This window comes from Nothoprocta perdicaria, unplaced genomic scaffold (genome assembly GCF_003342845.1).
Source record: "Nothoprocta perdicaria isolate Ctin4 unplaced genomic scaffold, notPer1 scaffold_622, whole genome shotgun sequence".
In the NCBI taxonomy this organism is placed as follows: Eukaryota; Metazoa; Chordata; class Aves; order Tinamiformes; family Tinamidae; genus Nothoprocta; species Nothoprocta perdicaria.
This window is the reverse complement of record NW_020455891.1, coordinates 1,168-13,406: the sequence shown is the minus strand read 5'-3', so window position 1 is coordinate 13,406 and position 12,239 is coordinate 1,168. Positions and strand designations below refer to the sequence as shown.

The 12,239-nt window shown below is 48.8% G+C and overlaps 1 protein-coding gene across 1 annotated transcript; it reads left to right on the top strand.

The window, feature by feature from the left end:
* Positions 1-1,187: 1,187 nt before the first annotated feature.
* SDR39U1 (short chain dehydrogenase/reductase family 39U member 1) lies at positions 1,188-5,137 on the top strand. Its single transcript, XM_026049871.1, has 3 exons — positions 1,188-1,269; positions 1,803-1,946; positions 2,150-5,137. The coding sequence occupies exons 1-3, from the start codon at positions 1,251-1,253 to the stop codon at positions 2,563-2,565; spliced, it is 579 nt and encodes a 192-aa protein (XP_025905656.1). The 5' UTR covers positions 1,188-1,250; the 3' UTR covers positions 2,566-5,137.
* Positions 5,138-12,239: the final 7,102 nt, after the last annotated feature.

Below are 12,239 nucleotides of genomic sequence, written 5' to 3'. Positions count from 1 at the left end.
AGATTTTTTTCCTTAAGTTCCTGTGGAACTTTCGGTGCTTTGGTTTGTGGCTGTTTGCTCTAGTCCTATCAGTGACCACCACTGAAAGAAGGCTGGCCCCATCCTTCTCATTGCCTCCCTTCAGGTATTTATACACATTGATCAGATCCGCCCCCCCCCAGCCTTTTCTTCAGGCTGAACATGCCCAGCTCTCTCAGCCTTTCCTCACAGGGCAGATGTTCCAGGTGCTGATCATCCTCATAGCCCTGTGCTGGACTCTCTCCAGCAGCTCCACATCCCTCTTGTCCTGGGGAGCCCAGAACTGGACACAGTCTCCAGATGTGGCCTTACCAGGGTTGTGTAGAGGGAGACAATCCCCTCTCTCGACCTGCTGAAGATGCTCTTCTTAATGCATCCCAGGGTCCCATTGGCCTTCTTGGCCACCAGGGCACACTGCTGCCTCATGGCCAACTTGTCATCCACCAAGACACCCAAGTCCCTCTTGACAGAGCTGCTCTCCAGCAGGTCCACCCCTAATCTGTCCTGATGTCTGGGGTTATTCCTCCCCAAGTGCAGGACTCTGCACTTGCCCTTGTTGAACTTTATGAGGTTTCTCACCGCCCAGTTGTCCAGTCTGTCCAAGTTCCTCTGGATGGCGATGCAGCCCTCTGAGGTACCAGCTACTCACACCAGTTTTGTATCATCAGCAAACTTGCTGAGGGAGCGCTGTGTCCCTTCATCCAGGTCATTGATGAATAAACAGGACTCTCCTGGAGGACTGACTCCTTGGGGACACCACATTTAAGTAATGCCAAATCATAAGCAAAATGGTTTGTGCAAACTTGTCTTAGTTTGCTTGGGAGATTTTTTTGGAGTTATCTCCTCTGGATACTTTAATAGGATTCTTATCATACAACTTTGCTGTCCAGCTTCTCTCAGATGTTTGTGCTAAGGGAATACAAGGCAGAAAACAGGGAGTCCTTCTCCCAGAGTCCTCAGGTACTTGGGTAGTGGGGTCCAACATGCTTCCCTACCTCTGAAATGGGGAAGTGGGGACTTGATGTGACCCGTCTTGTGCTTAGGAGGTGTCTGTTGAGGCCATTTGCCCTGGGGTCTCTTGTTTTCTGGCATATCTTTGTAGACATTGTGATGAAGGGCTCTCCATTCTACAGGTGGGATGATGCTTTCTGCAGGGAAATCAGCAGCAGCCGAGTGGAGACCACCAAGACCTTGGCCAAAGCCATTGCTGAGGCTGATCAGCCACCTCATGCATGGATCCTTATCACCGGCGTAGGTATTGATTAGGCTCGTGCATGGCATGTCTCATGTCAGCTTGGGGAAACTTCTGGGAGACATGTTTCTAGCCTTGAAATGCTGCATATAATTTTTTGCAGTCGTTTGATTTTAATGTCATTTCTTTGTTTCCCTATATAAGCTTCTAGATATTCTGCAGTAAATCTCAGGAACGATTCATCTAATCAAGGACAGAGTTGCAGTCCCCCTTATATTTCCAACTTTGCAATCCTGCTTGCTGTAGTCTTTGAAGCAGCTGAGCATCTGTGACACTTGAGTTCAGAGCAAACTTCTATGCCTTGCTTGTAGATGCATTTGGTTCTTGGAACTGCAGGCTCAACCTGAATGCTAGCAGATTCTGCTGAGTTTGCAGAGCCTGTTTGTAATAAGAAAACCTGTCAGCATAAAACCTGTCAGAGATATTCTGCTTCCCTCACAAGAGGACACTGCAGCCCCCGATCCAGTTATGGTGCTCTGGGAACTTGGTGTCATGTTCCAGCCCTGACCTCTTTCTCTTGTTACTCCTACAGGTTATTACCGTCCCAGCCCCACAGCAGAGTACACAGAGGACAGTGCTGGGGGAGATTTTGACTTCTTCTCACGCCTGGTGAGCTCCTGGGAGGCTGCAGCTGTCATCCATGGGAGCCCAACTCGTGGTGCTATAGTGAGATCTGGTGAGATGGTGTATCATCCCTATTCAGGGTAGATCTGGTTTGATCTTGACCAAGAGAGAAAAGGGGTGGGATAATGACATAAGCTATGTCTCTTGTTGCTGAAATTATGTCCCTGGGTCTGGGAGTGAGGGATGCCTCTTATCCTTTGATGTCTCACTCTGTTCTCACTCTGAGTGAGATGTCTCACTCTGTTCTCTCCATAGGGGTAGTGCTGGGCCGAGATGGTGGTGCCATCTCTCGCATGCTCTGGCCTTTCCGACTGGGGCTGGGAGGCCCCTTGGGGTCTGGACTGCAGCCATTTCCATGGATTCATGTTCGAGACCTGTCTGGAATTGTGTGTCATGTCCTGGAGAGTGAGTGTCTGCAAGGGATCTTCAATGGTGTCTCGCCATCCTCACCTTCCACCTCCAACGGCAGCTTTGCTCAGGAGCTTGGTGCAGCCCTAGGACGCCCAGCCCTGCTGACAGTACCCGCTTGGGCTGTGCGGGCTGTGTTTGGGGCTGAGCGGGCCACCATGCTACTGGAGGGCCAGAGAGTGGTGCCAAAACGTACCCTGGAGAGTGGCTACCGTTTCATCTTTCCTGATCTCTCTGCAGCTCTGAAGGACATCGTGGCTTGAGGATGGATGGATGGATTGAGAACCCATTTTTTGTATGCTCCTCAGCCTGCATGTTTGTCACTGCTACTCAGTCTTTTTCTGAGTGATCCTGCCCATTGGTTGTCATATCTTCTCCGTGTTGTTAGGATGGGATTCTTTATACTTGTCCCCACTCTCTCTTGTGCACCCCCACTCTTCCTACTGCAAACTCCAGGCCCTGCCTCACCAGCTTTTGCGTAAGGGCATAAACCCCTCCAAGGACAGTAGTTGCTAAATTTGGCATCTTCCATTTTTGACAGTGCACATGTTAGCGGAGCACTGGAAGTACAGCACTTCCTTTCCTGAGGAAGAGAAATTGCAACGAAGTTGAGTGTCCAGGATTTCTAGCTCTTGTCCATCTTGCTTGACGCCCCACTACCACCTCCTGTGCCTTTCACTGTATGTTCACAAGAGATCCAGTTAGGTTGTCTTGTTTACTTGTCTCACTCTTTCAGGACATAGAGTTGTGGTGGGGAGAATCCATGCTGAGAAGGTGTCATGCTATGCCCAGGGATTCTTTTGAAAAGTTAAGGGGGACTGTCAAGAGCAAGGACCGCAAATGTAGCGTGACCACAAATAATAGTATTCATTATTCACTCTTAGTTTGCAATTTCAGCCTAATTTGCTATAGCCAGGCACTAAATGGCATTCTGTGCACACTTCAGAATTGCAAACAAATTCCGATCCCTCAATGCCCTGTCAGTCACAGGAAGAATCAAGGTGCTGACCTCCCTCTCACTCTCTGGGAGGTCAGGCCAGCTGCCAGCAGGTGGGATACACCAGTGCTCCTCGCTCTTGTGAAGGTTGTGCTGTCTATGGCCCACCCTTGCCTGCAGGGCTGTGGCATTTTCCATCTCTGTGAGGGAGTACTGCATGGGATACGTAGATACATTTTAGAAATTAAAATTATTATTAAAACTTGTGAGTTTGAGCCATTTCTGTGGCCGGCAGTTATACTTTGTATGCTTAACGCAAAAAGAGATTGAGAGTTGGCTGAGACAAAAAACACACCCTATGGCAGATTTTGAGATGTCTAGGAAAAAAAGAAATATAACATTTTTAAAGACCTGCATTTCAGGAAATTAGGATCTTTTTCCCTCCTGCTCATTTCTTCTGGCTTAGCAGTAACCATTCACATAGACAACCAATGAGTACTAAAGGAAAAAAGAAAAGAGGAGTGGGAGGAAAGGACAGGAGACTAAAAATAAGCAAGTTTTTAAACTGCTATAACTGATTTTACTTGGACGTAAGATGTCAGCTATATAAAGGAAAGGAAGTAGTGCTGTAAAAAAGTGAGACTATTGGTTTATATATATTATATATATAATTTAAATAATGAAAACTTGCATAGATTTCAGATGGCTGACATGGTAGAAGTAGTTACAGAAGATCAGACTTTGAAATAACATGAGATAATGAAGGAAATATATTTCCAGTCTAACATCTTACGAAAAACCTTATGCTAACACCACCTGAGGCCAGCTGCTTCTAAAAGAAGTGTATAAAGCAATCAGAAGAGCTGCTGTCCAGAACAGCTTGTTTCACAGCATTATGCATAAAAAGGGCAAATTCTGGTTTCTAGTGTCTAGCATGTAGTGGCTTAACTTATTTAGGTAGAGAATCCTCTAGGAGTGGGACTCAATTGCCAAATATTGGCATGTAGTGTCCCTGAGAAGCACTAGTCCCTGCTTAGACCAGCTGGGCATCTTTGGGTCCTGTGTCCTTCCTGACATTTCCATGCAGGTGTCTGTGGTACTCTGAGATGTCTGAAGTGATACTTCTGTTTATACCACTAGACCTCACCCTAAATGTTTCTTTCTTTGTTACTGGAAGAAGGAAATCTCGGTCCAAATGGTTTTCACTGACATACACAGTTTCATGGGCCTTGATGGGATACCCCAGCTCCATTAGTTCTGAAAGTGCAGGCTGAGGCCTCTGTAAGGCCCCACTCATGAAAAACATTGATCAGAAGAGGTGCTGGAGGACTGGAAGAAAGAAAATCTACAGTCTTTTTACAGGGCAAGAAGCTGGACCCAGGGAACTACAGGCCTGTCCACCTCACCTTCATCCTTTAAGATGATGGAGCAGCTCATGCTGGATACTGTTTCCAAGCACATGACGAACAAGAAAGTGATTGGGAGTAGTCAGCATAGGTTTACCAGGGGGAAATTATGCTCAACAAAGCTAATAGCTTTCTATGATGGAATGAATATCTGGGTAGATGAAAGGAGAATTTATATTGTTTGCCCTTACGATTGTTGGCAGGCCTGTAAATAGTGGGGACACACGGCCAGACCCTGGTCTCCTTTACCCCCTTCTGGTTCAGATTTTCAGTCTTTTCAGATACAGCTTTTCCTCTTACACACCACCTTGTCCAGCTTGAAGTTTGCTAGTGAGTTACACACACCCATCCATGCATTTTAGGTTAGAGAAAAAGTTGTTACCTCCAGTTGCTGGCACATCACACAAATAGACACTATGAACTGTAGTCTCCACTCTGTTTTTTGGCACTTTAACTGCCGTTATAGACTGCAGTGCTATTTTTGATTTTTTTTTTTCCAGTTTTGAGCAGTGACATTTCAACACATCAGCACGAAGTTATCCTATAATATTTTTCTCTACATGAAGAGCAAGAAACTCCACCTCCTGTTCTGAATGTGGGTTAGCTGGAGTCAGGCTGCCACAAATCTTTGTCTCTCTTTTCAACCTTATATGTACCCTCTATCATTTGGAGACATTTTAATAAATTATTTTAATAATTTCTTTAAATTATTGTAATATTTTAATTTATTTAAATGTAATCAATTGCAATTTGTTTACACTTTATTTTAATTAAGATTAATAACTTAAATAGTTTATCTTTTGTTTTCTTATTTTTTGTGATATAATGCTGAAGATAATAAACATAATTATTGTTTTATATACACCTTGGTAAAAAGGTGTATGAAGATGAGTCTTTCTAACTATTGAACTTATCAGGGGTTTTGTTTCTTTTTTTTTTCCTAGAAAGAAACCTAACTGTTCTATTCCAGAAAGAATCCAAGATTTGATCTGGTATGCATCCAGTGACAGTATAGACAACACTCATCAGGATGTCTGTTGGATGCTTGTATGGATTACAAAAATGGCTTATCTGCAACTGATCATTTTTAATGGTAGCAAAGAAAATGCCTTTTCTTCAGCTTAATAATGATCTGGCATATAAATTCATACCCAACAGTTCTCTTTAGGAGTAGTCATACTGTCCTATGACAATCCAAATTATTCTGATAGTTCTCTTTGTGGTTTCCCATGTGTGATGGGTGTGTTTCTTCACCAGCCTGAGCTCACCTCCCACTCAGAGGTTAATAACACCAGTGGAACAGAATACATAGGAGGAGAATCCGAGAAAGCTGGGTTTGTTCAGCCTTGAAAAGAGGCAGCTGGGGGACAATCTTTTTTTGCTGTCTGTACCTCTCCTGTGTGAAGCTGTAGAGAAGATGAGTCTAGATGCTCAGACGCAATGGACACAAATTTCAACACTGGAAATTCCAGTGATTCCAATGAGATCTAAGGATATTTTGTTTTGGTTTGTTGCTTTTTGATATATATTTTTTTAATATTATTACATGAGAATGGTCAGACATTGGAATTCGGGCTGGAGAGGTTAATATAATTTCGAATGCTGAGCTTTGAATGCCAGGAGGCATTGAAAACTTGACAAGAGCCTGAGGAATCTGATCAAGATGGTCCTTCTTCGAGCAGGGGCTAAATCACACAGCTTCCAGATATCTCTTTCTAATTTAAATATTCTATGATTACTCTATCTGTGATTCAGTCAGAAATACTCTTTTCACACCAGTTGCCCTGGGGATGATGGTTAAGTGTGCTAGCTTACCCAAGCTGGATACTGTGAAATATTTCTAGCTGTCTCTCATAGTTTGCTGTAGAGATATTCCTTTTATCAGCCCTATTACTAACCCATAAAGAGTAGTTCACACAGATGACTGTAAGTCAATCATGAAAGCTTGTTCTTAATAACACTGATGAGTATCATAATACACAGGGCAAATAACAGCCATGTTCAGGCTTCATGTTTTTCAGATGTTGAGAGTTTTACCCCTTTTCTTCAGGCTCCTGCTCTGCCCCTCTGCTTTTGCTCACATCCTTTGCTTATTGTCCTTCCTTCTCAAGACACTTAAGTTTCTTTCCAAGAGACTAAGGGCATTAATCCTAAGACACTCAAGTTTATTCAAGTTTTAGTATCTAAGCTTTTGTGTTTAACCAAGTGTCCCCCAAAGGAGGGAGGGATAGGGTTATAGGGACTTGGGAAGAAAGCCAATTATTTGCTAACAAAGTTTTTAGTCTCATGGGCAAATCTAATCCCGAAGGCCCTTGTTAGCAGTAGTTCCAGTTAATTACTCTGTGCTTCTTATTGAAGACAATTTCTCTGTTGTCCAAAGGAAAATCAAGATCAGATCATGCTGAATCTAGGAATGGCTAGAAACATTGCCTGTTTTGGGAACTAATGGATTTGATAGGAGTAACACCTTTGTGATATCAGAGTTAGTAAAAAGTTAGAGATCCTCACAAACTTGTGAACAGTCACAGGGGCTCTCAAGCAAGATTCAGGAAAAACCTAACCTTAAGTACCAACTCCCAGACACATAGACCAAAGATGGAAATGATGGCTTCACCTTAAGGGGTAGAGACCATACCTAATATTCCTGACAAGTGTGAACTGCGTCAACAAAACTTGTCATACTCCTACTGAATCAGGCTCAAAAGTTTAAAGCTATGTGCTCCCGTATAAATCAGAAATATTTCAGTGATAACCAGCAAGGCAGGATATGCTCTTATATCTAATGTAAAAGAGGAATAAGCGCCCTGGAAACTATAAGCCTAACCTGCCTCTTTCTCATCATTCCTTGTACAGCAGGGGTATATGGAGATTGTTCCTTTCTCATCAGTGTTTTAATTATCTTCTTTACACAAAAGTTAACCAGAATAAACAAGGAAATGCCTGAGAGTGAGAAAGGAACTGGATCAAACCATTCTTTTACAGATTCTTTCATCTTTGAGGCCTTCAAGGAACCCACTGACTAAGTATATCCAAGGAATGACAAGTTCTTACTTCCAGTCTAGTCTCTGTTAAAGTGTTTAAAAGATGCTGCCATCTGAAAGCAACTAGTGACCTCACGTGGAATTTATTGATAAATCTCAATTTTGTTCCAATCAAAGCAGCCCAGAATTTTTTACTCAGACTGTGTCAGTATGATCCAAAACTCCTTTTTTTCCAGTAGGATCCGTTCATTTATTCTAGTAGCTCCACTTATTTCTAAGTCCCAAAACTTCCTCTTGAGTGTCCCATTTTTGTCTGTACTACTCCAGACAGTTTCATGCATATTAGGCCATTAATATCCTGCCTCTTCCTGCTGCCCTTCTACTGTTCCATCTGGTCTCATTCAAGTTTCATTATTTTACTGCCTCAGTTTGGTTCCACTGAATTAAACTATTGATCTGACCTCTTCCCTCCCTTTCAAAATGCATCTTGTCAAATAAATGTATTGATTCTCTGTCATACAAGACCTCTGAACAAAAATTTCTGTTGTGACATTCACCATCTATCTATGCTAATCTGTTCTCCTGGCTAGGACTATCAGCTTCAACACATTGCCTTATCCTGCTCTAGCTGTGTTACCCACACCACTGATCAAGAGCAAAAGGAGCTGACCAAGAGCAGCTCCACAGAGAGGGAGCTGAGAGTCCTGATTGACAAGTTACCTATGAGGCAGCAGTGTGTCCTTGTGATCAAGAGGGCCAATGCGATCCTGGCCTGCATCAGGAGGGGTGTTGACAGCAGGTGAAGAGAGGTGATCCTGCCCCTCTACTCAGCTCTGGTAAGGTCACAGCTAGAGTACTGTTTGCAGTTCTGGACTCCCCAGTATGAGAGGGAACTGGAGCTTCTAGAGAGGCCTGGGGGAGGCCCGGGGAGGCGGCACGAAAGCCTGCAGGGAACCGGGGGCCACGTGCACATGAAGGTGCGGGGAGGCCACATGAAAGTGTGCAGGGCCCCCAGGACCAGCTGCGCACGGAGGCCCAGGAAGGCTGCACAAAAGTCCGCAGTGCCCCCGGGGCCAGCTGTGCACGGAGGCTCAGGGAGGCTGCACGAAAGCCTGGAGGGACCCCGGGGCCATGTGCGCACAGGAGTCCGGGGAGGCCACATGAAAGCCCGCAGGGCCCCTGGGACCAGCTGTGCACGGAGGCCCAGGGAGGCCCCACGAATGCCCGCAGGGCTCCCGGAGCCACGTGTGCAAAGAGGTCTGAGTAGGCCGCACGAAATACCGTAGGGCTCCTGGAGCCAGCTGCGCATGGAGGCCCGGGGAAGCCGCACGAATGCCCACTGTGTCCCCGAGGTCAGCTGCGCACAAAAGCCCAGGCAGGCCGCATGGAAGCCCGCAGGGACTCCAGGGCAAGCTGCACACGGAAGCCCGGGAAGGCTGCACGAAAGCCCGAGAGGCCCCCAAGGCCAGCTGCGCACAGAGGCCTGAAGAGGTCGCACCAAAGACTGCAGGGCCCACGGGGCCAGCTGCGCACAGAGGTCCAGAGAGGCTGCACAAAAGCCTGCAGGGCCCAGGGGGCCAGCTGCGCACGGAGGCCCTGGGGGGCTGCATGAAAGCCCACGGGGCTCCCGAGTCAGCAACGCACGGAGACCCAGAGAGGCCACACGAATGCCCGCAGGACCTCCGGGGCCAGTTGCACATGGAGGCTTGGGGAAGCCGCGCGAGAGCCCATGGGGCTCCCGAGTCAGCTGCGCACTGAGGCCCAGGGAGGCCACACGAAAGCCCACGGGGCTCCTGAGTCAGCTGCGCACGGAGGTCCAGGGAGGCCACACGAATGGATGCAGGGCCCCTGAGGCCAGCTGTGCTTGGAGGCACGGGGAGGCCCCACAAAATCCCACAGGGCCCAGGGGCCAGCTGCGCACGGAGGCTTGGGGAGGCAGTGTGAAAGCCCGTGGGGCTCCTGAGTCAGCTGCGCTCGGAGGACCAGGGAGGCCGCACGAAAACCTGCAGGGCCCCTGGGGCCAGCTGCGCACGGAGGCCCAGGGAGGCCGCACAAAATGCCATAGGGCTCCTGGGGCCAGCTGCCCATGGAGGCCTGGGGAGGCTGCACGAATGCCTGCTGGGTCCCTGGGGTCAGCTGCGCGCTGAGGCCAGGGGAGATCCCACGAATGCCCGCAAGGCTCCCGGAGCCACGTGTGCATGGAGGCCCGAGGAGGACGCGCAACATACCGTAGGGCTCCTGGGGCCAGCTGCGCATGGAGGCCCGGGGAAGCTGCACGAATGCCCGCTAGGTCACCAGGGTCAGCTGCACATGGAAGCCCGGGGAGGCTGCACGAAAGCCCGCAGGGCTCCCGGGGCCACGTGGTAATGGAATCCCAGGCAGGCCACACAAAAGGCTACAGGGACTCCGAAGCAAGCTGCACACAGAAGCCCAGGGAGGCTGCACGAAAGCCCAAGAGGACCCCGGGGTCAGCTGCGCACAGAGGCCTGAGAGGCTGCACGAAAGCCCTCTGGGCCCTCGGGGCCAGCGGCACACATAGGTCCGGAGAGGCTGAACAAAAGCCCGCAGAGCTTTACCGTAGGGTTCCTGGGGCTTGCTGCACACAGAAGCCCAGGGAGGCCGCACGAAAGCCCACAGGGCTCCTGGGGCCACGTGCGCACGGAAGCTCGGGGAGGCTACACGAAAGCCCGCAGTGCTCCCAAGACCACGTGCAAAAGGAATCCCGGGGAGGCAGCACGGAAGCCCAAGAGGACCCCAGGGCCACCTGTGCACGGAGACCTGAGGAGGCTGCACGAACTGGGCTGGGCCCTCAGGGCCAGCTATGTACAGAAGTGTGGGGAGGCCGCACGAAAGCCCAGAGGGCCCGGGGGGCCAGCTGCGCACGGAGGCTCGGGCAGGCTGCATGAAAGCCTGGAGGGCCCATGGCGCCAGCTGAGCACAGAGACCCAGGGAGGCGGTGCGAAAGCCCGGAGGGCCCAGCTGCGCACAGAGGGACGGGGAGCCGCAAGAAAACCCGGAGGGCATGGTGGGCCAGCTGCGTACAGAAGACCGGGGAGGCTGCATGAAAGCCTGCAGGTCCCTGGGGGTCACACGCACACGAAGTCCAGGGAGGTAGCACGAAAGCCCGCAAGGCTTTGAGTTATCATCCATGTCCGGTGCATATGGTGGGGGGTATTCGAGGGGATCCCACGGTTCCCCTTTTGATTTCTTTTTCTGTTTGATTTCTGTTTGATTTCTTTTTCTGTTTACTCAAAGAGTAAATAGAAGCCCTCACTGGGGTGGATATCCATAAGAGCGCATATTCACTTTCTTCCTGACAATGGGGCTGTTTCTGATTCACATATAAATTTAGAGTTTGGCATGTCCAATCCTTAAAGGACCCAAAAATGGGCCAATATAAATGAGCGGGCAGTATTTCCTTTCCTCCTCAGACCTCCACRCAGTAGTGGACCATTTTTTCTTTGGATTTTTCCTTAGAAGAGGGTCAACTATCCCAGTATCTAATCATCAAGTCTAAAAGGGCTGTCTGGGGGTATCTCAGGTAATTCTTTCTTACCCTTTCGAGGGTCTCTCTGGGGAGCCTCCCTCGGGGCCTTATGCTGTTTCTGCCCCATTCTTTATGGGGTGTTTCAAAGGTCTCTCTGTGGGCCTTCCCGAAAGTCTCTCTGTGGGCCTTCCCGGAGGATCTCGACGGGGTTCCTCCCGAGGATCTCTCTGTGGATCCTCCCGAGGGTCTCTCTGTGGACCCTCCTGAAGGTCTCTCCATGGACCTTCCCGGAGGCCCTCTCCATGGGTCCTCCTGAGGATCTCTCTGTGGATCCTCCCGAGGGTCTCTCTGTGGACCCCCCTTCACGGGATGCCTTCTTTCGCACAAGAACTCTCGCTTCCCTCCGTTAGTGGATGATTCCCTCGTGGGAGATCGGAACCGCACCGTATAGGAGGTCCACACTCACTTGGTCAATAATCTGACGTCTCAATCATTCGCACACCTGTGGGACTGTTCCCAACCCAGAAGATGGCATACTCACTGTTGATAACCTCCACCTTCGGGTCTTGGTGCACAAAAATTACGGGAACCTTATTACTGCAGTCTTTTGGTTGAGATCTCAAAAGTTCCTTGCTTGCTACTTACTACAGTTTTGGTTTGTGAGGTTAGATCGAGCCTCGGCCCAAACCCCAACTCTGGGACCATCCGAGGATGGGGCGCCTTCCTGAAGTTAGGTTAGTTCACCAGAGTTGGTCTAATCACGTCAGGGTCCCCAAGTTATTTTAAACTGATAAATTCTCTGAGCCAGTTGATTTATCAGTATTGTTTACTGTAAATAGCAAGCAAGCAGCGCTGGGTGGCCGGGGAGTCTCTGCTCCACCAACGGCGTGCACTGTAGTACGGGAGGGTGCTTCTTTTATACCCTGGCGCCCAGAAGTTGCCTCTCAGTTTCAGTTCTTATCTGTGGTGTGTTGCAAGAGTTCAGCGCATGCTCTCTCCTTGTTGGCAGGGGTCCCTGAGGCCTCCTGGGGGTCTTTGATGAAGGATGCTCTCCTTCCTCCGCACTCTGCGCATGGTTCAATTTCCTGYGGTTTTGGCCTTATGCTGATACTGTGTTCCTGTGGTA

What these genes read in the sequence shown, in the direction of transcription:
- SDR39U1 (XM_026049871.1), top strand. An exon ending in TGGTGCTATAGTGAGATCTG is followed by an intron (nt 1,947 to 2,149) that starts GTGAGATGGTGT and finishes TTCTCTCCATAG; the next exon opens with GGGTAGTGCTGGGCCGAGAT.